We start from the raw sequence: 22,438 nt of genomic DNA, 5'->3' as shown, positions 1-22,438 counted from the left end.
AAGGACCTGGTGCAGGGATAACTACTGGGCACAGTGCTGCCTCAGGCAGGGCAATACACAGTGTCTCCCCAGGACAGCAGCCCCAGGGAGGAGGCACTGAACCTGATGTGGCAGATACAGAGCACAGACAGCAATTCCCAGGGCTAGTAAGTGTCTGCACCTCCCAAAGCAAAGTCAAGAAAGCCTCAGGTTTTCAGCAACAGGCAGTGATCACAGAAAGATGGGAGTCACACGCCTCCCTCCAGCCCACGGCAGGGATCAGGAAGGGCATCCTGCTGCTTCTGGCAGAAGTAGAGAACCTCAGTGCTGGAAGACCACAAGTTTGTCCTGCTCTCCTAAACTATCCCAGGGCAAAGTGACTGAGAACTGGGGGTCCTGGCAAGGTACAGGCTGACTCCCCACACCACTGTCCTCTGAAACCTGAGAATTCCTGCTGCCACCCTCATGCCACACGGACTGGCAGAATGCAGAATTGGTGGCTGGAAATATACCCCTGGCAGGGAAATCCCAGAGAAGCAACAGCCAGGCACCACCTAGTGCCACAGCGGCTCTGTTTTGCAGAGCCCCTGTCTCAGCCCCAGGAACCGCTTGTAGCCTCGTGGGCTTGCTCTAGGCTCCAGCAGCAAACAACATTCAGCAGAAGCAAGGTTGAGGGTCTTGGGGATGACTCTGGGGTCTGCTCCCCCCTGCCTTTCCCTGTGGAACGCAGTGCCATATCTACAAACTAAGGGCTGGCTCCCCCCCCAAGGCCCCTTTCCTTCCCCCACCCAGCACAAACAAAGCAGCAAACAAGGGGACAAGAAAGAAGAGGCGGAGAAGAGAAGGGGAGCGCGTGGGGAGAAGCCCCCGTGACCTGATCCGGAGCGGCTCGGGGGTCCTGCAGGTGCCGAGTGGGTGTCGGTGGCCACGCAGCAGCAGAGGGCCAGCCCTCCCCTACTGGGCCAGCCCTCCCCTACCAAGTCCTAGTTTGGAGAGCGAGTGCTTGGCTTCTCCCTCCGCTCCTCCCCGCGCTGCAAACCCTGACAGCGCTCGTTAAAATAACCAACTGCACTTCCTCTCAGAGCAGCCCCAAGGCCGGCTCGCCCCCGGCCGCAGGCGCGGGCACCAGAAAGGGATTAAAAAGAGAGGGGTCCCCCCGGTGCCCTGCTGCCCTCCAGACACCCAGCTGCAGCTAGGATGGCACCGCTTCCCTGGGAGCGGCAGGAGGAGAGCAAGGGGAAGAACCTGCCTAAGAGGCGATTCTCTCCCACCTACCTGGGACCTGGATAAAGGGTTCTGCACAGCTGATGAGACCCAAGACCCCTGCCATGGAGACCCCGCCTTTGTGCGCACAGGAGGTAACTTGCTCCTGAGTTACAGACAGTCTTTGCTCCAGGCAGGCTCCACAGACATCTCAGGAGCTTTCTGTCTTCCCTTGTTGCTAAAACATGGGACCCTCTCGTAACCAGGCTGGGGACTTCCCTGTCATGCTTCACCACTCTCCGAGTCCCCCAGCTGTCCCTAGGGACCTGCTCCCAGCCAAACACAACCCAGCTCCCTTTTGGGGCCACAAAACCCATGTCCGCTTTGGTCTTTGTACAGAGGGGAGAGAGGGTCATGCCACAGGCCAGCTCACTCCAGTATGCGTCATCAACTATTGTTATTTTGGTCATTTACCCGGCGATGGGAACCGATAGCCACACACACACGGTATGTAGTGAGTGAGTCAGCCCGAGTGGCTGCAGCTCGGACCTTGTCCTTTCACACCCTGCCCCCTCCCGCCTGCTCCTTCCCCTTGCCTACATGTCATGGCTAAAATTAGGCAGGGAGTTCTCCTCCTCTGTGTGTAGGAACGTGCATGTATTTGGACCATGCCCAGTGCTCCTTCGGGCCTGGAGAGAGACTACAGTAACAGGATCATAACAAAACGTCATGGAGGCAGCAGCCAGTGTGGCAAAGGCGCCAGCTGCCTTCCCCAGTGGGTGTCTTGAAAGCAGTTCACAGGAAACCATTAACCAGAGGGGAGTCAGGCCTGAAGCTGAGCTACCACCACTGCTGCCACCTCCATCACAGCAGGACTGAGTGGCCTTTGCGAAGCATGGGGGGACAGGGGTAGGCGAGGACACATAAGCACCACCAGAGCTGCTGTGGGGATTGCATTTGGCCCTTTTCTCACAATGCCAGAGGGGAAAGGGAACTGGAGATACCAAGGGCAGGTAGGAGATGTTCAGACCTGCTCAGTCCTCTCTCCCCTCAAATCTGGTAGCTGATGAAGGACAGAGGGCCCTTTACCTGCACAGGGTATCTACACATCCTTTCGACTTGCCATCCCACTGCCAGGAAAGAGCCAGCTGCCATTAGCAGTCAATCAGACCCCAGCATCCTCACAGCCTCAGGGTGGCCACATTGCCAGCTGCAGAAGGGCCCCTAGGAACAGTTCCCTGTCCATCATTAAGATCCACTTACTGGGACTGCCAGGATGTTTTATCAAAGGGGAAATTAAAAATGTGCTATAACTAGTCAATCATTCAGAACAAGTAGCCTGGTAAGAGATATGTCCAGTTCCTCCCCAGCCCCATCTCCAGCCAAGGAAGCTTACAGAATCACAGAATGGTGTGGGTTGGAAGAGAGTTTAAAGGGTATCTCGTTCCAACACCTGCCACAGGCAAGGACACCTTCCACCAGACCAGGTTGCTCAGAGCCTCATCCAACCTGGCCTTGAACACTTCCAGGAAGGGTTCAAGCTTCCAGCTTGTCTCCAACTGCCCTGTGCCCACCCTGCTCTCCCTGTTCCCCATGGTCTGTGCACAGCAGACACCCCTGCTGACATCACCTACTTCTCCTCTCCCCACCACAGTCCTACCTCCCTCCTGGGCTGGCAGGATCTGGACTTGCAAATGGAAACAGCCTGGAGAGGTGACCATAGAGGATTCTAGCTGGCCCCAAAATCCCTTCCCAGTCAACCAGACCAGCAAGAGACCAGGTCAATAATTCTCCAAGTCCCTTTCCCTAGAGGCAGTGGGAGTAGGAAGCCTATGAGCCCATTCCTCAAGCCAGCCATGTAAACCTTCTTGTTGCCATTCTTCTCCTTTCCCCATGACTTACTTAAGCCCTCAACCTACGAACATGCACATGGGAGAATGGGTCATGACAGAGACCTTTGTCTCCCTGTGATGTTGTCACAGGTTTCAGTCTGCTGTGCTCAAGCAGAAACCGCTGCTCCTAGCTGAGAGGCTCCCCAGGCCCACGCAGCCCTGAGCAAGACTTTCCAAGTGAGGAGACCCTGGTCCCACGCACCTGAAACCACACCACAAGTGGCAGCCCCTGCAGGTGTCTGGAAGGGGCAGAACTGCTCAGCATCCCTGAGAAACCTGGTCCCCGGTGATCTCTCCATACCACAAAGCCTGAGACAGGAAAGACACCTCCCAAGCCTTCATTGTGACCCTGTGACTAAGCAAAGTACATGCAGACTTGCCACACAAATGGCATTTGTTGGTTTAACTGTGAACTTGTTACTGATATCAAGTCTAACCTTTAGTTTCACTTTTTCACCTTGCGACAGTGACTGTCTTTTTATTCTGCACCTCACATCAAAATTAAAGTAGTTCCTTTTAACAATTAAATTCCTATAATCTTTTGGTTTTGCTGAATGTCAGCTTGTCTGTCTGCTACAAATGGGAGGGCAGGAGGAAAAGTTGATTTTTTTTTCTCCTCCACCCTTTCTTTTCTAAATGCCCTCAGCATGTCTGCTTTTATGTGCTTCCCTTTCTTCTCTCACTTTAATATCCCTATCCCTGCCAGCTTCTGCAGCAACCATTGTCCTTCAGAGAGGAGATCCCAGGTGAAGAGGCGATGCTGGTGCAGAAAGTAGACCACTGACCCCTCCTGGAATGGACTAACCCTAACCTTTAACACACGGCTGCCTTGCTTTGCTCCCTGAGTTTCTCTGCTCCTCCTCCCATGCCCACAGAGCAGCACCAGGTGCTCTGGAGACCTCCAGTGAGGGGGGAGCAACCCAGGCTCCAGGTGCAGAGGCTGTGTGGTTGCCATTGCGTGACTCTGAGTGCTACCAGGACACGCAGCCCGTTCAGCAGGGAGCTGGCTAACAGCTGCCTTGGCTGGAGGGTTGCCTCTGAGCATCAGCCAGCCCGCGGCAGCAGCTGACCACTTTAAGCCATCAAGCTCACCCGCCACTTAAGCAGTGGCAGCACAAAAAAAACCTCCAGGCAGATGCCTTGCCAAGCCCTTCCTTGTAGAAGAGAGGAAAGCAAAACCAGGAGCAAGGAGTCAAGTGACCCTGCAGAGGGGAGATGTCACAACACCCAGCTGAAGCCAGCTGCAGGGAAAGGGATAGAGCTGCATAACAGAGCAACACAGAGCTCTGAAGAGTGACCATGCCCTCTGGTGTTCAACCCACGGCTCTCTGGACCTCTCCAAAACCCCTCCGCCTCCCCTCTGCAGAGCACTAACTGGCCACACTGCCTCTTGCTCCCAACACCTCCAACCGCTCCCAAGCAGCCCTGGGACACAAGTCTTTTGTGTCTACAACGTCGGGCAAACTAGAGAACAAGTAGCAAAGTCAGAAAGGCCCGGGATGCCATGCAGACAGGGTGATACCCAGAGAAACTGTATAGCAGAAGCCTTGAAGCAGCAGTCCTCACCGACAACCTTCTACAGCAGCACTTGCATACGTGCAGCCAAATCTTGACCAGGCTGATGTGCTGCTCTGCAAAGACCATGGCGTAGGGAGCCTGGGAATGGACCTGGGACTTGTCTCTACCTGCCCATCTCCTCAGGAGCACGTGTGAGTGAGGTGTTGGCTAGCCCAGGAATTGGCTCCCACACAGCAACTACGTCCCAACAATGGTGATTGTCTCCCAGGACCTGGTTTTTCACCATTCCTGGCAGTCGCAGCCCTATCAAACTTCAGGCTGCTTCAGCCATTTTACTAAACCACCCTCAGTGCTGTCACCTTAGGTCTTCCAAGCACTCGGCATGCACTGGACATAGGTGCTCATGCCCACAATGGCTAGAACATAGAGGAGAAAGTCCTCAACTGACCTTCAATCCAAACACCAGCAAAACAGGAGCTGAAATGTTAATCAATGAAAGTCCAGCCATGAGCTGCCCTTTAGAACATGTTTAGTGACACAGGCAGCAGGCAGGCAGCCTGGCTTTCAGTGGCCTTTGTTAGTACAGACACAAGAGGGTGAGGCAGGGTGAGATGGGGGTGGTAGTGAGGAGAGCTCTTGTGAAGAAACACTGCAGCAGCTGCTGGGACTGCGCAGCCTGTGCAAGCTAATAAAAATACCACATACTTATATACTGCCGGCCAGTGCTTTACCCTCCTGGATCCCCATCGGGCGGGCTGGCTGCCCTGGAGACAAAGGAAGACACCTTTGTGGGGTAGGCGGAGCCTAGGGACACAAAGAGACTGGTCAGCAAGCGCTCCCCAGGAACGTGCCTGGCTACCTGTCCCACAGAACTATCAGTTTTGCTGCCCCAATGCCATCCCTCCACCGCACATGCTCTCCCCTTGCCTCAGCATTTGCAGATCCCAGAAGCTCCAATGGCACTTGTGCCACCGTCCCTGCTGTCAGCCATAGAGGTCAGTGCAGGTAACATGCCCATGGAGTCAGTAAGGCCATTTTTCCTTACGAGCCAGTCAGCAAACATCAAGCACTACCCTCCTGCTTCTGGGATACTAATCTAGTTCAGAGTTCCTCTGGGAGTAACCTCTAGCCCAACCCAGCTGGCTGCAAGAGGGCACATGACTCGGGAACCAGGGCTAGGTTGGCACAGAGAGGAAGCCCTCCTTCCCTTCCTCATCCCCTTTGCTGGCCTGGCTCCTGGCAGCCTTCATTCACCTCAACCATTGGGTCCAGGCATGGATTTGAATTTCAAATAAATCACGAAGGCACTCTCCAAGCCTTGCACAGAGAAGCATTGTTTGGGCAGGGCAGAACAGCTCACCTGCCCTCAACCCTCCGGCTAGGCACAGGCACCAAGCCCTAGGAGCCCTGACCCACCACAAGCCAGGGGCTGGGGAGCAAAGATCTTAGTGACCCAGCGCAGATGGAAAGCATTTTTTTGAGACCCCTCTGACACCTGCCCCCACCACATCTGCTTCCTCGCTTGTTCAAGCAACAAGAAAACCTGTGGGTGGGTAACATTGCTCTAGCCCAGGTGGGGAATCCTCAGCAGCACACTGCGCTGGAGCATCTCCCGGCCCTACGCCAAGCTGTTACCCTGCCGGGAGCCGCACTGCAGAGCAGGATACCTCCTTCCATGCACCCTGGCAGCTCTCACAGGACAGAAGCCCTGTAGCTTCTTAATCCTGCCATCTGCCAGCCTCCAATGGGTGCAAAATCCCTGCAGAAAACACTCCTCCCCCTCACCCCCCGCCACATTTCAGCAGCAGTAGCTGCCATGCGCCTGCTGCCAGAGTGCCCCACGCCATGTTCCCTTGCGTGGTGACCTCAGGCTTGGGCGGTAAGAGGCTTAGTGCTGGATCTGAGAGGCTCCTGGCCAGGACCAGGGTGTCAAGGCAGGACGAGATACAAATAATCTGACCGAGTGGGAAATTTCCCATGGAGGGACATCATGTGGCCAGCTGCACAGCCCCCTGCTCCCTCTCTGGGATGGCTACAGGCCATGCCTGGAGGCTGGGAGCTCAGGAGACTTAGCTGTCTTAGGTACTTCTGCCCCGTGACTCTCTATCCTCATCCTATTGTTAAGTCCTGCCCCAGAGTGAAGGTGGGACCCTCCACAGCAAGGGGGGAAGCAGGCAGCAAGGAGTTTCCCCGCTCTCTGGCTGCAGATCCACACCTGGGCTGCCAACAGCAAGCAAGGGACGGGCTGTTCCGGCACCCACACTTCCTGTGGAAGCCAAGTTGCATCAAAATGAGAGGAAAACCTCCTGCAAGAAGGCTCTGTGTTAGTTGCCCTAACTTCCTGGACCAGCCAGCCAGTGGGGACATGTGACTCTCCGCAAAGCCATAGCATGTGTCGGAGTCATGGCTGCTCCAGCCCCGCAAAGAGCCAAGATGCAGCTGGCAAACAGGGAAAGGGAGATGGTGTGAGCAGAGTGATAGAAAGTGTGAACACCAAGCTCTTGCCTGTTGGTGCTGGGTGGGATTTTCATGCCTCTGTGGGGCTGGGACTGCAGCCTGCCACGAGCTGGTATCCTGCAGTACTGCTGGGATAGCCCTCCCAGAGCAGGGCTTCCCACACCAGTGTCACGTACCTACCACCCTGCACCCACATCTTGGGCAGCAATGCCCCATCTCCCCAGAGACATGTCCCCAGCTCTCAGAGCTGGGCAGGGCTTATCCCAGATGGGGCATGCTTAGCTCATTTCCCTAGGCCCCGAACCACTGGGAAAGGCTGACAGCCATGAGATGGGCAAAGCTCAGGCAGGCTTTTTCCAGGTGTGGGAGCAATGGTCACAGGTAGAAACTGGAACTGGCAGTCTAACCCAGACAGCACAACCTGCCCGGCAGGCAGGGCTGAGACAGGAGGCCCATTAACTCTTACTGTCTGGGACAGCAAGGACTGGGAAGAGATCCTCTCAATTCCTCATCCTGGTGCAATAAGGAAGAGTTTCTTCTGGGGGAAGACCTCACAGTTAACTACAAAACTAACACCCCCAGGCATCAATCCCTAAAACGAAGGCAGCAGGAGAACAGTACTGGGTCTAACACTTACATCCAGTGTGGGCAGGAGGACTCCATCCCCTCTGGGCACTGGCCTGGCCAGCACAGCCTCCTTGCTTGCTTTGGCAGAGCTTCACTCTCCACTTGGTGTCCTGATGGGGAGGAGAAGAAAGCCTCCCAACTCTCAGAGAGACTGCAGCTGCTGCCAGGTCTGCAAGTTGCACCAGAAACACAGGCTATTACTTTTGTAATACTGGAGAGCTGGTCCAGGGAAAGCTCTCAAATTCAGGATCACAAAGACAGAGCCACTTATTCCTCCCGAGCCTGGTGCCAGCTCAAGAACCAGCAGGACAGGTTTCCCCTATTTCCCCGTCTTCTCCATGACCCCAAGTCAAACCTGTACCAGAGTCCCTACTTCTAAAGTCTCCAGTAGAAGCCATTCACCTCCTGCCAGCCCCCATCTCTTCCAAAAAAGTCTCTTTATGGTCCCAAGGGTCAAGGATCCTCAGCCTGCAGCCCTAGCTCTGCTCTTGAGCTCAGCATCTCAAAGTCAGCACTGGTTTAAAGAACCAGCAAGCAAGCAAATTGAGTGGCTGAGAGCTTCAGGAGCTTCAGCTCATGGACTCACCTGAGATCTACCAAGAGCAGAGCTGCAAGTTCAATTTAAAGGCTTTGCCAAGTCTCTGGGGAGACTATCTGCTCCCCAGGCATGGCATGATGACGAGTGAAAGAAATCCTACCCTGTATCTCCCACCACCTGCCAGAGCTCAGGTTGCCTTTCGTGACAGCATCACCCCCACAGCAGTGGGCTGGCTTCCCCTTTCGAGCATCTCCTTAGTCTCCAAGGGGACCCACACAAGCAAACAGCTCCCAGATTTTCCCTGCTTGTACTACTCATGGCTTTGCTTCTCCTCTCTCAACACTGTCACCTTGCAAAGACCTGTGCCTGCTTCCCAGTGCCCGAGTCTCTTCCCATTGTTTTCGCTCAAAGTAGGAAAGAGATCTGTCATCCTTCCTCCTCTCAGCCCCTTGAGGAGATTACAGGGTTTCCTGGAAAGGATGGTCCAACTCCTAAGAAGATTAGTGGAAGGTGTCCCTGCCTGTGGCAGGGGGGCTTGGAACTGGATGATCTTAAAAGTCGCTTGCAACCCAAACCGTTCTATGACTTATAATTAAAGGTCCTGACACCTTCTCCAGTGCAGGCATATGTCACTGTGGCAGCCCCTCCTCTGATTTTGGGAGGGCAGCAGAGCTGCCAGGGGGTGCCAGAAACTGGCAAGACAAGGCAGGTGGCAGGCAGGGACCACAGCAGGGAGGATCTGAGCCTCTGGAAGCAGCCAGACCCACCACCACGCTCTGATCCCTCCCTGCCCTATCCCACAGCCCCACTACGAGCTGGCAGCCACCCCAGCCTAACTTCGCTGGGAAGCTGCATTGGCTGCCAACAGGCACAGCTGCTCAGGGTGCCTAGTACTTTACTTTTTTCCCCCAGTGAGCAAAAAGTCCCTGAGTTCCCCACAGGAGGTCAGGCCCTGAGCAGAGATCACAGAGCAAACATGGCAGCGGAAACAACTCTCCCAGCACATCCCATCTGCCCTGCAAACAAGCCCAAGTGTCAGTGCAGGAGACAGCTGGGGATTCCCACAGGCGACACTGGCCTGAGCCCAACTAAATGCTACCCATCACCTGTGCACAGGACAGGGAGCAGAGGCTGGAGGGTTTCAGAGCTAGAGACAAAATCTGCATGCGTGGAGGAGGAGTAGGAAGATGATTGCTCAACAGCTAGCTGGCAGCAAGGTAAGTTGTGAAAAAGCCTATCCCGAGGGAAGCACTGCTCTCAGCCTGCCAGCATGCAGAGCACAAACTTCAGGCTCCTCACCATGTCTGGTCTTCCCTCAGGGTGCCTGGTGCTTACCCCACTATACACTCCCTTAACTACACCTGCACAGGGGAAAGCAGACCCACAGGGCAGCAAGTTTAAGGGTACCCCCACATGGCAGGGATGGGGAAGGCTGCACTGCTGTCCCAGTGGCACATCATCCCCAGCTTTCACACAGGCGCAAGCATCAAGCTGCGAGAAAGACAGTGACAAGCAACGCCCCAGAAACACGTAGGCGGGTGCTCGGCTCAGTTTCTTGAGTGCCGTTTAGCCACAGGCTGTGCCACCCACAGACCTTCCCTGGGGAAACGGCAGGCACCCCCAGGCTCACGTGCAGGCTCCAGCACCAAGCCTGCCAAAGGGCCACAGCCAAAATCTCGGTCCCGTGCTCTCTGCTGGACAACCATCTGCCAATCTGCCCCGCTGGTAGCTACACTCCCTGCTTATGCTGTCATACCAGACTCAGCCATTACACATACCTCCTTTGAAGGGGAAAGTGTTACAGACCCTGAAGCCATAGGAAAGACCCATTTCAGCATCCCACCTCTCTGGTATGGGGGAGAGCAATAAACAGGCTTTGTTCCCAGCACCCACACTCCTTCCCCAGTTCCCCCCTGGAAAGGGTAAACTGTGCTGTTCACTCACAGCACAAGAAATGGGGCACCTAGAAAGGCAATTTAATCCTAACCACCTATTATCTTATCAGGCCCAATCTCTTTATCAGCCCAATTAGAAGAATTACCCATCCATGGCCCGGATGCATGTATTGTACACTTGTCTCTGTCGGCTCTAGAGCCAATTACTCCACCCTTCTGTAAGGCAATTACAAGGTACAGAAATAAGCCTGCTTGCAAAACATGGGACTAATGTACCACCAGAGACCAGAGCCTGGGGGCTCACTCCTCTGTTACTTCAAATCCCCTCAGGGCTCATCTGCCCTGGGAATGAGACAGGCTCTTTTGCCATTTTGTGGACCTCTGCCTCTCATGGCCATGCCTCCCAGTATTGATGCAGACAGAGCCAAGCAGTGCATGCCCACCTCAGGAGACTTCTCTCCTTGAAGCCAGGGCTCCCCAGAGACCCACCGCTGCCAGGGAGCAAGCTCCTGCCCACTGCCAAAGCTTCCTCTAGACCCAGCTACATATGCTCTAGGTAAAGCTTAGAATAGAAAGGCGTACAAAATTCCTCACTGATGGCTGTTGGAAAACATTTGGGGGTTAGTGGCTGGTTGTACTTCTTGACAAAAGAAAGTGCAGCACAGCTTTCCCCAGTAATTCCCTCAGAGGAGGTGAAGAAACTTCAAGCCATCCTCTGCTCCAACACTCAGGTGGGCATGAATTCAGTGCCGTGCAGCCAATTATCCCGCATGACTTCTCATCGAGTCTGCCTCCCACAGGCATGCGTGGGAGCCCCCTTAATCTCAGAGGTCCGTGAGAATCTCTCCTCACTACCCTGCAGCTTTGGGTGCTGCATTCATCACCCTGAGCCAGAAGGAACTGGGTCCCTCCATCAGCAGCAGAAGAGCAAGACAAGTATCTGTGCATCAAACAACCCAATGGGCATTTCCAGCCATCCTGGAGGGCCTGCTGCCTCCTCCAGCTCAGCACCTCCTGCCTGTCCCACTTTGCTTCTCCCCCATGTGTCCATGCTGCCAAAGGTTGTCCACATGTGGACAACTCCCCCTCAGCTCTGATATACATTGTGGTAATGGCAGCCTGAACCCCTGGGAGGCAGAAGGAGATGCCAGGCAGTACTGGGGACAGGCCAGAGACTGCCAACAGCTCTGAAACCAGTTCAGAGGAGAAAACTGCTCTGACGTGGAGTGACCCTGTAAGCCACTCCCAGTTCCAGCTTGGCTGTGGAGGTTGAAATTGGGGCCTTTCCCCTTCACCCAGCACCTGTGACAACACCCAGGTGCATTGCATCCTGCTTCAGCTGTTCCCTCAAGCTTGTCACAGGGGCACCAAGATGGTTCAGAGGAGTTATCAGATACAAGGAGATGATGAAGCAGTAGGGGTGGTTTGGCCTGCAGAAGAGAAGTTCAAGGGGGAATATTAATACCATCTTCAGTAACCTGATGGGAAGGTACAGAGAAGACTGATGCTGCCCAGAGGTGCACAGTGACAACCTGAGAGAGAAAAGACAGAGGCTGTAACAAGGGAAACTGAGTAGCTACTAGATGAAAAAAATTCCCAAGGGACTGAACCATGGGAGCAGGTGTCCACAGAAGCTGTGGTCTCTCTGGTGACATTCAAAACTCAAGATCAGTAGTCTGATCAAATTTGACCCTGCTTTAAGGCGGTAGAGTAGACCAGGATATAGACCAGACTGAATAACTGATGTCCAGAGGTCTGAAGGGACCTCTGGAGATCAGTTATTCAGTGTTTTCACAGATTGGCAGGGGCACCCCTTCGCTTACACGGTCCAAGAATCCCCCAAATCCCACGAGGCCAACAGTGAGCCTGAGGGAGGCGCAAGGAGCCCAGCTGGCTCTGGGAAGGAAGCATGCGAAGCCGGGATGCCAGCCGGCAGCACGGGACCAGCGCAGCCGTCGCCCGGCGCGGCAGGACTACCAGTCAGGCGAAACACGGGACGGGCGTGCGGGGATGGAGATAGACGAGTCTGGGCGAGGGGAAGCGAATCACCCGGAGATGAGGCTCCGACTCCACGGGGAGGACAGCGGGCGTAGCGAGAACGACGTTCCCCAACTTCTCATTGCTCGTGCTAAGAGCTCCAAAGGAGGAAAACGCAACCTCGTCCCGCTCCATCCCCGCACCGTGCGCCGCATCCCCCGTGTGCGCTCGGCCGGGCCTGGTGCGGCGGCTGCTCACGGCAGGCTCGCCGGGAGCCGGTGCTCCGCCGCCTCCGTTCCGGATGCTCCAGCCGCCCGCAGCCAGCCCTTGCCCGAGAGCTCGGCCCCCTCCGGCCCCGCTCCGCCAGGTGCCGGGGCGAAGGGCAGGCGCCTCCCGGAACCCGCCCGCCCGGCGGCACCCATGGCCCCGCCGCTCGCCCCGCCCGGTGCTCACCTGCGTCCGAAGAGTTTGAGGCCGGTGAAGCGCTTGTTGCTGTGCCGGCGGCCCAGCGGAGCCGGCGGCGGCAGCCCCCACTCGGGCTCGGCGCCGCCCGACGCCCCGGAGGAGGCGGCCGTAGCGGCGGCGGTCTCAGAGGAGGCGGCGGGGGGCGAACCGCCGGGCGGCGGGGACCGAGCCGCCTCCATGGCCGGGCTCGGGGCTCGGCGCCGCCGCCACCGCGGTGCCGCGCCAGGGGAGGGCGGCGAGGGCGGGCGGGGGTGCGGCCGGCCCGGCTCCCGCCCCGCCGGGGCCGCGGGAGGGCGCCCGGGCAGGAAGTGCAGCCGCGCACCGGCGGTAGCGCCGCCAGCGCCGCCTGCCGGGAGCGGGGCGGGCGGCCGGGCCCGTCCCCGTGGCCGTGGCTCCGCGCCAGGCGCCGCCTGCTCAGGAAACCGCGTGTCGGCCCCGCCGCCGCCCCGCGCTCGGGAAAAGGCTTGGCGGCAGAAGCGGAGCCTTCCTCCGTCTCCGCCTCCCATTGTTCACCACCGGACGGGGGGACGGAGCCAACAGCCCCGCCACCACCCTCTCCGGGGACCGGGAGCCATCCCCGGCCTTGCTCTTACTCAGCCTGGCGAGCGCCTGCCCCTCTTCTCTCTGAGCCCATTGGCCACCCGGCCGCCGGCTCAGTGGGCAGGGGCATGGGCTGGCCTGTTCGGCATGGCCGCCAAGTCTAGGCAAGCAGCGGTTCTCCCAGCCCTCCTTTGCATGGAAAATATGCCGGCCGCAATGGCAGCTTCACCGCTTCCCAGGGGTGTGGACCCAGGTTGAAAGCCAGGGCTGCAGGAGCTGCCTGGGCAGGGCCCTGTCTGCCTGCCCCACGGTGCTTCTGCTGACCCTTAATACCCTGGGGCAGGTCCCGCTGGCAACTTCTAGCACCAGCCCTTCCGAAAGGGGCTGGTGAGGATGGGAGCACGCTTTCCAGCTCTCCAGGAGTCTGACGGCCCAGGCAAAGTCCCACTGGCCCCGTATGCTCATAGACTGGGCGTCGAAAGCACCCACACGGCTCTCTGACATCCCGGCTGGGAGGTTGTGCTGCGCAAGCCCAGCGCCGGCACCAGCAGAGGAGGAGATTGCTGGCGAGGCATAGGGCAAGCACAGGAAGCCTTTCCCCCAAACCCCGAAGCACGGGCTGTCAGCACCAGCCACAGCATCTCAGTCCCCCAAGAGTACGAGGAAGGCGGTAGAGCCTAGCTCGGTGGGTACCTCGTATCTACGTCCCCCGGAGGGCTCTGGGGAACGTCCCAGGAGCGATGCCGCCACATCTGCCGCACCACGAGCTGATGCACTCAGGCAGCCCGGGGTTCACTCTCGCTCTTCCTCCCCCAGCAACTGCTTTCCGGAGTCATCCCGAGGGCAGGTCCCTGGCAGTGCTCCGCCGCCCGGCCGCCTGCCTGGGGCCTCGGCTTTGTTTGCACCCTCCACCTGGTTCCTCTCTCTGCACTTCCTGGAAGTGTGAGGGCGGCTGTCATCGCAGCCGACTGCGCTGCACTCTTCCCACGGCGCCGGCCACCTCCTCTGCTGGGTCCTCTCCAGTGAAGCCTTACACGCACCCTCAGCAAGCAGGAGCACGCCCTGGCACGCTGGGCTGCGCGCCGAGGATCCGCACCTCCCTTGCTGGGTGGCTCTTTGAATGCCCCCAGACTTGAGACAGCCCGCTCTCCCAAAGCTGCCCCAGCACCACCATGCAAACGGCCGTGGCAATGGTAAGTCCTCCGGCCACCCACCCTGTGCCGTGCACAACCCTGCACGGCACCACAGTACTCATAATGCCTGGGTGTGTGCATCCTCTCTGTGCGGTGGGTCTGAAAACACCCTCCAGCCATGAGCATCTGCTCCCTTTGCACTGGAGCTTGTTGAAAAAACACCTGGGTAAACTAGGGATGGGCACTGTGGAAAGTAGAACCATCCAGGAGGCTCCCAACCAGCCTTCAGAGAGGAAAGAGATGGCCTGACATTCATCATCCATCCCCCAGTCTGAGGGGACATAGCGTGAGCCTGCACGCCCGGCCTGTCCCCACCTGCAAAAACTCTGGCTCTTCACAGCCGAATGCTACTTGGTCTACTCTGGCTCCAGGACAGCTTCGGATCATCAAGGGGGTTTGTGGACAGCTTCAGTGGCCAGAGAAAAGCACACAAGCAAAGCTGGTCTTGGCAGCCTGCACGGATGGTATTTCTAAAGGGGCACATGGTCTTGCTTTAACCACCATCAAGAAAAGAAAAAAAAAGAAACATTGGCAGCCCTTGATCTCACCAGGCAAGCTCTGAAACTGAACACCATCTGTACTAATTAGCGTGCAGAGAGAGGAAAAGGCAGGTCCTGGATGCCTAACTCCAGCTCAGAGATCGGGGAGGGGAGAGGTATCATTATCATGGAGAGGGTTCGTCATCCCCACTGCTTTGCATGCTGTGATGGGTTAGGTGCATTTGCTCCCCACCTGCAGACTTTTCCCCTTTATGTTCTGTTCTCTGTCTCATGGCATTGACGTCTAGTTCTCTTACCCAGGAGCACCGGGGCTTGGTGAGGCTGTCAGAGAAGTAGCATGCCCTGCCCTGGGACTTGCACCATCCTCTCTGTGCTGTGTCTGTGTGTCCTTCCACAGTTCTGTCCCTTGGGCTTGGTGCAAAACTGTGGAGGATCCCGTAAAAAGCCCAGTTCTGGCTGTTCTTGGGACAAGGGTCACTGTGCTGGGTGATTTTGTGAACCAGCACCCTCGTCTCTGCGCTAGTCATGCAGCCCCCGGTACAGAAAAGATTAAACTGCCTGCTTCACCCAAACTCACCAGGATACCTGCCTGTGGGATTTATTGTGAACTGGGGTCAAGGGGTGGCCAAGGGAAGGGATGTCCCTCGGTTCAGAGATCCCAGCTCTCCCCATGCCGGAGTGTTTGGATGCAGTCTGGCAATGCCCCTAACGTAATCTCCTGGCTGGCCTGCTCTCAGAGAGTCCCACCCCACAGCCCTTCTGCACGCCCCCACTGCATGGAGAGCTGCAGCTGTGGCTATGGGAACAATCAGGGGAGGCTAACTTGGTGTCGTCTTCTGCCTCAGTGAGCTAACCTGGCTTGCCTGATGTGGAAAAACCACAGCAGGAGAGAGGACAGAAGCAGCCCCTCTGGCAGCAGCAGGGTCTTGGGTCAGCTTAAATCAGTGTCTGGTCTTAATAGCACTTCCCTCCGACTGTGCCAGCCATCTCCTTTCCCCAGCTGCTCGGAAGGATGCAGAGAGAGATGTCTCTGTCAGAGCGGAGCAGGCTCGGCTTGCTGGAAATGAATGGGAATTTGATTATGCTGCTCTGCAGAGCCAGGCTAACATGATTAAAAGGCCAGCAGGCAGGACTTAAAGGAAGGAGATCCCCTCTCTGTCCCTTTCTCCCTGCAGAAGGAGAAGGCTCTCCTTTCTGTCCTCCCCAGCCCCTGCCCTGCCCAGGCTGTTCTGGGACTTCACAAATACCCAGAGTCCAGGCAGATCTGAAGGCAGACAGAAGAGAAGACAGCAGAGAGCTCCAACCAGCTTCCCTCGGGCCCCTCAGCACTCCTACCTCCCCCTCTCCAGTAGCCCCTGCCAGCTCTCCCCTCTGTCCTGCCTGCCCTCTGACCAAGCTCCCTCGCTATTTACATTACAAAGTAGCCCCCTCTGCTCCACTCTCCGCGTTATATTTAGCTCCCTGGCACAGAACAGCCTGTGAGATCCGTTATGTCCTATCTGCCAGCCTGGGGACTGCGCTGAGCAGCCGAGGTGCCCCACATCTCCCTAGTAGGGATGGGAGCTGGCAAGCTGACACCCTTCTTTGCTCTGCAGGGGCTGTCACTAGGCTGGGGGGCACAGAGGGACACAGGACCCCCTCTTCCTGCTGCCAGAGATGCCCAGCCCACGCCATGAGGAGCCCTGTGTGGCATGGACTGGTCCATGTGTGGCATGGACTGGTCCAGATTCTTCCTCTGGAGGTGGCTGAGAGCAGAAGGGCACTTGTCTAACACCCTGCACATCTATGGGGCAGGGGATGTGCAGGATAGCCTGTGGGGAGCCCATGTAGGAGCTTTTCTGTGCTTGTGGTTACCTTTCTGGGTCAACACCCCTCTGGCCTGGGTTGCTGGGAGCAGTGGTAGACAAAGGATACTGCTGTAAGCATCACCCTGAAAGGAGCTGAGAAAGTGAGGAAATTGAAAGCGAGATCAGAACTGCTCAGGAGAGGTTGGAGGGTGCTGCTGTGGCCCACCAGCACCTCTCTGAGCCTCCCTGGACCCAGGTCACAGGGTTTTCCCTACAGCAAAGTTCTTCCAGCCTCTAACTCGCCTTAGGGCCACCACAGCTGCCTCACTCTCAAGCTAGAGATGATCCTGCCCCACCACGAAACCTTGGTGGAGACACTCAAGGGAAGGAGGACCTGACTTTGGACTCCCCTTGGCAGAAGTGACTCTCCAGAGAGTGAGGCACAAAGCCCTGGTGCTTGCTCTGGGTTTGCTGCAGTGACAGAGGGCATTGGGTCCTTCTGGGGTTGCAGAGGCACCTCCCTATTGGGAAAATTGTCCCAGAATGTGCAAATCTGGTGCACAAGCCAGCATCATTAATAAGTTTGGCACGAAACTGCTACTCAAAGCCCTAAATATAACCTGAGTACTGAGCTCTCTTCCACCCGCCCAAGGCGCCTCCATACACCATGGCAGCTATTTATGGAAGGAACTTTATTTCCATGGGATTAATATCATTTCTGCTCATTTCAAAACCTTTATATAGCAGCTTATGCCGCCTGCCCCTTGTGATGACTAACGGGTCCCAGCAGGAGCAGGCAGGTTGGCAGCAAGAGGGCTGGGGCCTCCAACCTTCTCTTGACATTGAGGACACCTGTAATGCCCATGTCCCACAGAGGAGCTCCTTCAAACTCTGTACCAGGGTTCAGTAAGTGTTTCCAGATCCAGACAGCACAGTGAAGGGATTTCTGCCAGCCTCCCAGGGCTTCTCATGCTGCAGGAGGGGCACCTGATTGAAAGTTGCCCAGATGCAAACCTCCATGGGTTTCACAGGACAGCACAAGCAGATCTTCCCCCCCAGACTCTTCCTCTCCCATTTCTCCTTCCCTTCACTTGGCTGCCCAAAGAGCAGGGTGGAGGAAGCAGCTCATACCAAGCACCATCTCCTCCTTCGCTGCTGGCCTGCAGATAGCTGCAGCATTCCCTCCAACCCCCCCCCGAATCCTCTCTTCTGCAAAGCCTGCACTGAGTGGAGCAAAGTCTCTTGCAAAGACACCCCTAGTGAGGGTTGAGTAGAACAGAGGTGCTTTATGTAAGGGCAGCACAGGATGGAGCGTGTCAACAGAGCCAGCTGCTTCGGGCAGCTGGGGTGGGATGGGTAGCATGTAAATAATCACCAACAACCTTAGACAATTCTGGAGTAAATTCAGGCTGATCAAATTAGATTGCAATATGGTTCTTTCCTCCCCTGGGGAGGCTGGAAAATTGCATCTGGCTAATCCATTCGCAAAACTGTGCACATCTGGAGGAAGACAGCTAAGAGAAGAAAAGCCTTCTCTGCCCCCTCTGCTTGGCATGCTAATTCCTCATCCTCAGTAGCATCAGGGCAGAGCCTCAGTGAGCAGCTCTGGGTACAGAATGAGAACCAGGAGAACTGTGTGTTGCCCCAGGTCATGGCAAGGCTCAGGGAGGCAGGGCGCCTCAGGGAGGTCTCTGCCACCCCAGCTCCTGCTCATCACCCACAGCAGGAATAGCAAGTGCTGGAGATGAGTCAGCTCAGGGGCCCCTCCTGCTCTGCAGGCACTAATACAGTTTCCTATTAGTTCCCATTACTGCAGTATTAGAGAGCAATTTCCTCACAGCTTGCATCGCAGCCCTTGCAAGGGGGAAAAAGGGCTGCTGTACACATGGGAGTGCAGATGGGGGTGACCGACAGCTCCTGCCCAAAATCTGCCTCCCTGGAGGAACTCTGCACCCCAGAGTCCCCAAGTCCCAGACTAGAGGCAGGAGAGCCCATCCAGCGTCTGTCAGCCATAGGAGTGAGCATGGCACCAAGATCCTCCATGTCAGTTTTCCACCTGCTTGTAAACTACGTGGCACTTGCTAAGCATGGCATGACATGGTGACATGGAGCTCAGAACGACACAGAGACATCCCTGGGCCAAGCCAGCTCAGGAGAATGGTAAGGAGGCAGCTTCTGCCTTGTCCCCGCTACTCAGTCCCAGACCCTCACAGCAGCCCAGGGTCAGTCCTGCAAGCGCTCACATTCACTCTGGGCAGGTACAGGATTGAAGGATTTCTCCTCAATTACACCTGAAAACCAGTCTGCTAAGATTTGGGGTAGTAAATAGTAGAAGGGCTCAAACGCCCTTCTAGTGAAAAAAAGGGGAGGGTGGGACTCTGGACCTTTCTCACTGTAACAGAGTAGAGCTGAGGTCCTGGAGATGCTGACCAAGCAGGATTTATGACATTATGGTTGGAATTTATGACATTATGGAACTGGGAATAGGAGCTCACCTGAGTATCACCAGGCAGTGGCTCCCACAAGCTGTAAGCTCTCTGAGAGCTATGAAACCTACTCTTTGCCTCCACCAGCTTTGCTTGGCTATAGCAGAGGAGGGTAAGCAGAGTGGTCCTGGCAGAAGAGTCACACCGAAAGGCAGGACAGATCCCCTCTTTCTGCAAGGTGCCCCCAAACAGCACATTTATAGCCTAAGCCCTAATCTCAGGCCCTTCATCTTTGTATCACTGCTCAGTTTCCCCAAGTGGGATCAAGGTTTCTGGACCTGGGAATCAAGTAAGGGGACATTTGCCTTGGGGAAGAGGAGGAAGAGGAGAACAGGTGCTATGAGAAGTCCCTTGTATTCAATGCACTGAACAACAAAAAGCTGGTGCTGCAGAGAAAGAGGAAAACTTCCAGCCCATGGCCCCATGACAGAGCTCATGGGAGGCTCTTGGGCACAGACTGCTCCTGGGAGGCATCACAGCACCAGGATGGGAAGGGGGAGTTGGGTAGAAGGAAAAAAAGGGGACCTGCAAAAGTGACAATGGGACTGCCACTGTAGAGGGGGTTGTTGCATAAGTGGGGAGAGAAGGGACTAACTGGTTGCCTTATCTTTGTGCTGAGATTGTTTCTGGTGGGAAGGTGCTGGTGGTCAGTGGGAAGAGCCAACCCTGACCCCATAGGAGGGAATTGCCCCAGGAACAGGGCACTCCTCTGCCCCAGCCCAGCCCTGACACTTGGGGACCCAGGTATTCTTACCTGTAAGAGACTTGCTTTCTGATGGCCAAGTGCAGGAACTGCTCCTCCACCTCTGCCACAGCCACTGCCCCTCTCATCTCCTCCCAAGCCGGATCCATGCTGCAGAGGCCCAAGCGCTGTGCTCTCCCAGTGCTCTCTGCATCTGCTGCTCCTTGGAGGCTTGCTGCAGCCCCCCTGGCCACCTCAGGATCACTCCTGGCAGGGGAGAAATCTCTCCAGCTCCTGGGACCTTCTGCCATGCTGAAGCGAGGTGTCTCTCTAGGCGAGGAGTCCTCCAGAACTTCTTGGGCAGCCTGGTCTTGTCCCACAGAGTCCCACGGCGCTGCTCCGCTTTGCCTCCCCAGGGCCGTGGGACAATCCCAGCGAGGCTTAACTCCCTGAGGAAGCACAAACGAGAGAAAAAGCAGCGTCCAACTTTTTGCAGTGGTATTTATCAGCCTCCTGATAGTAGCTTGGGCAGCTCAGACACAGCAGTTCAGCCTCACGCTGTCTCTGCTGCCCTGCCACTCCGAAGCAGAGGAATATCTGAGAGAAACAGGGAGACGCTGGTGCCACTCCTCGGAGGTGCCGGCACTGAGGGCAGCAGGGAGGGAGTGGGAAACACAGCGTTCGCTGGTGAAGGGGTCTTAGGAGAGAGCACGGTCCAGGGATGGCGATGCTGGCAGCAAGCGAAAGAGAGCTTGGATTGCCTTCTGCGAGGGTCCCTTGCCAGGCACGTCACTCAGCGTCCCCAGCAGCAGAAGCCGAGCAGGAGCAGCAGGCTGAGATAGGCAGCGAGGAAGGTGCCTGTGCACTGCAGCAGCTCGCAAAAGACAAAGCAGAAAGTGAGCGTGAGTGTGTGGTGTGTGCTTTGTGCGTGGGGAGGGGGCTGCGGGGAGCTGCACGGAGCAGGCAGCCTGGTGTCACCTTAGAGACACTCGAAACTGGCACTTAACCCTTTGGAGTCTGGAGAGGCAGAGGAGGGTGACCACTCAGCAAACCCCTCTCTGCTCGCAGTCCAGCTGGCATCTGCCTGCCTACGAGGGCTGCTCAGGGTGCTGGGTCTCAGCCACTTGTCTTAACCGGACCTGCCATCAGGTGAAGTCAGGCAGCCTGGAAAACTGCATGACAGCAGCCACAGCAGAGCAAAGTACCCATTGTTGTGTCCAGTTATCCATCATGAATGAGATCTGTCCGGGGACAGGGTCCCTGGCAATGGGCAGTGGTACTCAACCAAGCAGAGGTATGGCTGCAGCATGGCCTCCCTCCTCCCAGCTGGCTCAGCTCCTTGCCACTTAGGAGGCCACATTATCCCTGATTTTTTGTAATTCAAGACAATTTTTTCTCCAATCTTGGCATCCAGAGGTAGAAAGGCCCTTCTGTTCTCTGCCCATATCCATCAGGAGAATTGTGTCATGTGTTTGTCCTGGGCTGGGACTGGACTTTGTGACCCCTACCTCAGCCTTGCCCACCCTGGTGCTGTGGATGCCAGCTGGGGTGAGAAATCCATGCAGAGTTCCCATATGTGCCTGATGTGTTCTGCCCCTAAGTCACATGCTGAGGCTTTACCTGCTTTACCTGCTAGGCACTGGAAAATTTGAATTTCAGGTCTATAAGAGCTAGCCCCTTGCATCATGACAAGGCCCGACAGTCATGAATTACACCAAGAACACATTGCTATCACTCCTAATTCCAGTGTCATCCCATGAAGGTCTGGCATGACTGGAGCTGGAACCTGTCCTCAACATGCTCTGACTGTTGTATTACCTTGGGAGTTGACAGGAGCAGCTCATTCGTCTTGCCAGCACTACCCATCACCTCCATGTGGCCCTGTGGCATCTCTGCTGCAGGGTGCTGTGGCACAGCACATTCCCATGCCATTCCTGACCCCAACCTCAGAAGCAGCAGGGGCTGGAGAAGGGCTGTGGCTTTCCCTGGGAACCACAGCCCATTGGCACCTTCAGTTCAAGTTACCTAACCTTTGTCTGGTCCTAAATGTAACTGTGCCATCTCCCCCTGTCTATTCCTGCTGGGGAATTGGTGCCTCCCAGGGGCACGGCAGCCCCCGAGCCCACTCCTCCACAGAACGTGACTGGCAGGGAGCCCTGCACCCTCCTTGCTGTGTGACTCAGCCCCTGCAGCCCCCACAGAGCTTTTGTTCCCCATTAAAGGTGGAGTGCTGCTGGCTGAACCCTCCCTAATGAGCACAGCTGGCCCTGGGGAAGCAGCTTCACCCTCGCTTGCTGGGACAGAGACCTGCCTGGGGAGCTTGCCAGTGCTCCTGCATGGATGCATGGCCTTGTTCCATGTCCTCTTGCTACCCACCGGCACTGCAGAGGCTGGTAGCAGACAGGAAAGGGAGAAGCAGCAGATGCCCAGCTCGTGCAGAGGGACCTGTGGCACCTCGGTTCTTCTCACCACCCATGGGGCAATGCCTCCCTCCCTGCCCTGGGGCTGTCTCTAGCCTGGGGGTGCCCCTGTTGCCATGGACTTATGAGAGCCACCTTCACCTGTGCTGGCCGGGCTGCCAGGGCAGGACAGAGCTGGGGCTGCCCAGAGGAGCTACTGGGGATGCAGGTCCACTCCTGTGCTCAAGAGATTTTGGCTAACATCTGTCTTGTCCCTTATGATTAAAGGCCACCAAGCTG

General features: G+C 56.5%; 1 protein-coding gene across 2 annotated transcripts in view; it reads right to left on the bottom strand.

Moving 5' to 3' along the window:
• The window catches only part of DGKZ (diacylglycerol kinase zeta), a 54,550-nt gene extending 34,349 nt beyond the window's left edge, over positions 1-20,201 (bottom strand). Inside the window, exon 1 of one of the 2 annotated variants that reach the window (XM_050336799.1) lies at positions 19,812-20,201. In XM_050336799.1, the coding sequence (XP_050192756.1) occupies positions 19,812-20,050 (239 nt within the window). In that variant the 5' untranslated portion in view covers positions 20,051-20,201. Of the gene's footprint in view, positions 1-12,539; positions 12,746-19,811 lie in introns of those variants that run through there. The other variant, XM_050336800.1, reaches the window with a different exon arrangement.
• Between the last annotated feature and the right edge of the window lie 2,237 nt (positions 20,202-22,438).

The sequence above is a fragment of the Myiozetetes cayanensis genome, unplaced genomic scaffold (genome assembly GCF_022539395.1).
Source record: "Myiozetetes cayanensis isolate MyiCay16 unplaced genomic scaffold, myiCay2020 scf6-25, whole genome shotgun sequence".
NCBI classification, from domain to species: domain Eukaryota; kingdom Metazoa; phylum Chordata; class Aves; order Passeriformes; family Tyrannidae; genus Myiozetetes; species Myiozetetes cayanensis.
The sequence above is the reverse complement of the archived record's forward strand: the minus strand, read 5'-3'. Positions and strand labels throughout refer to the sequence as shown.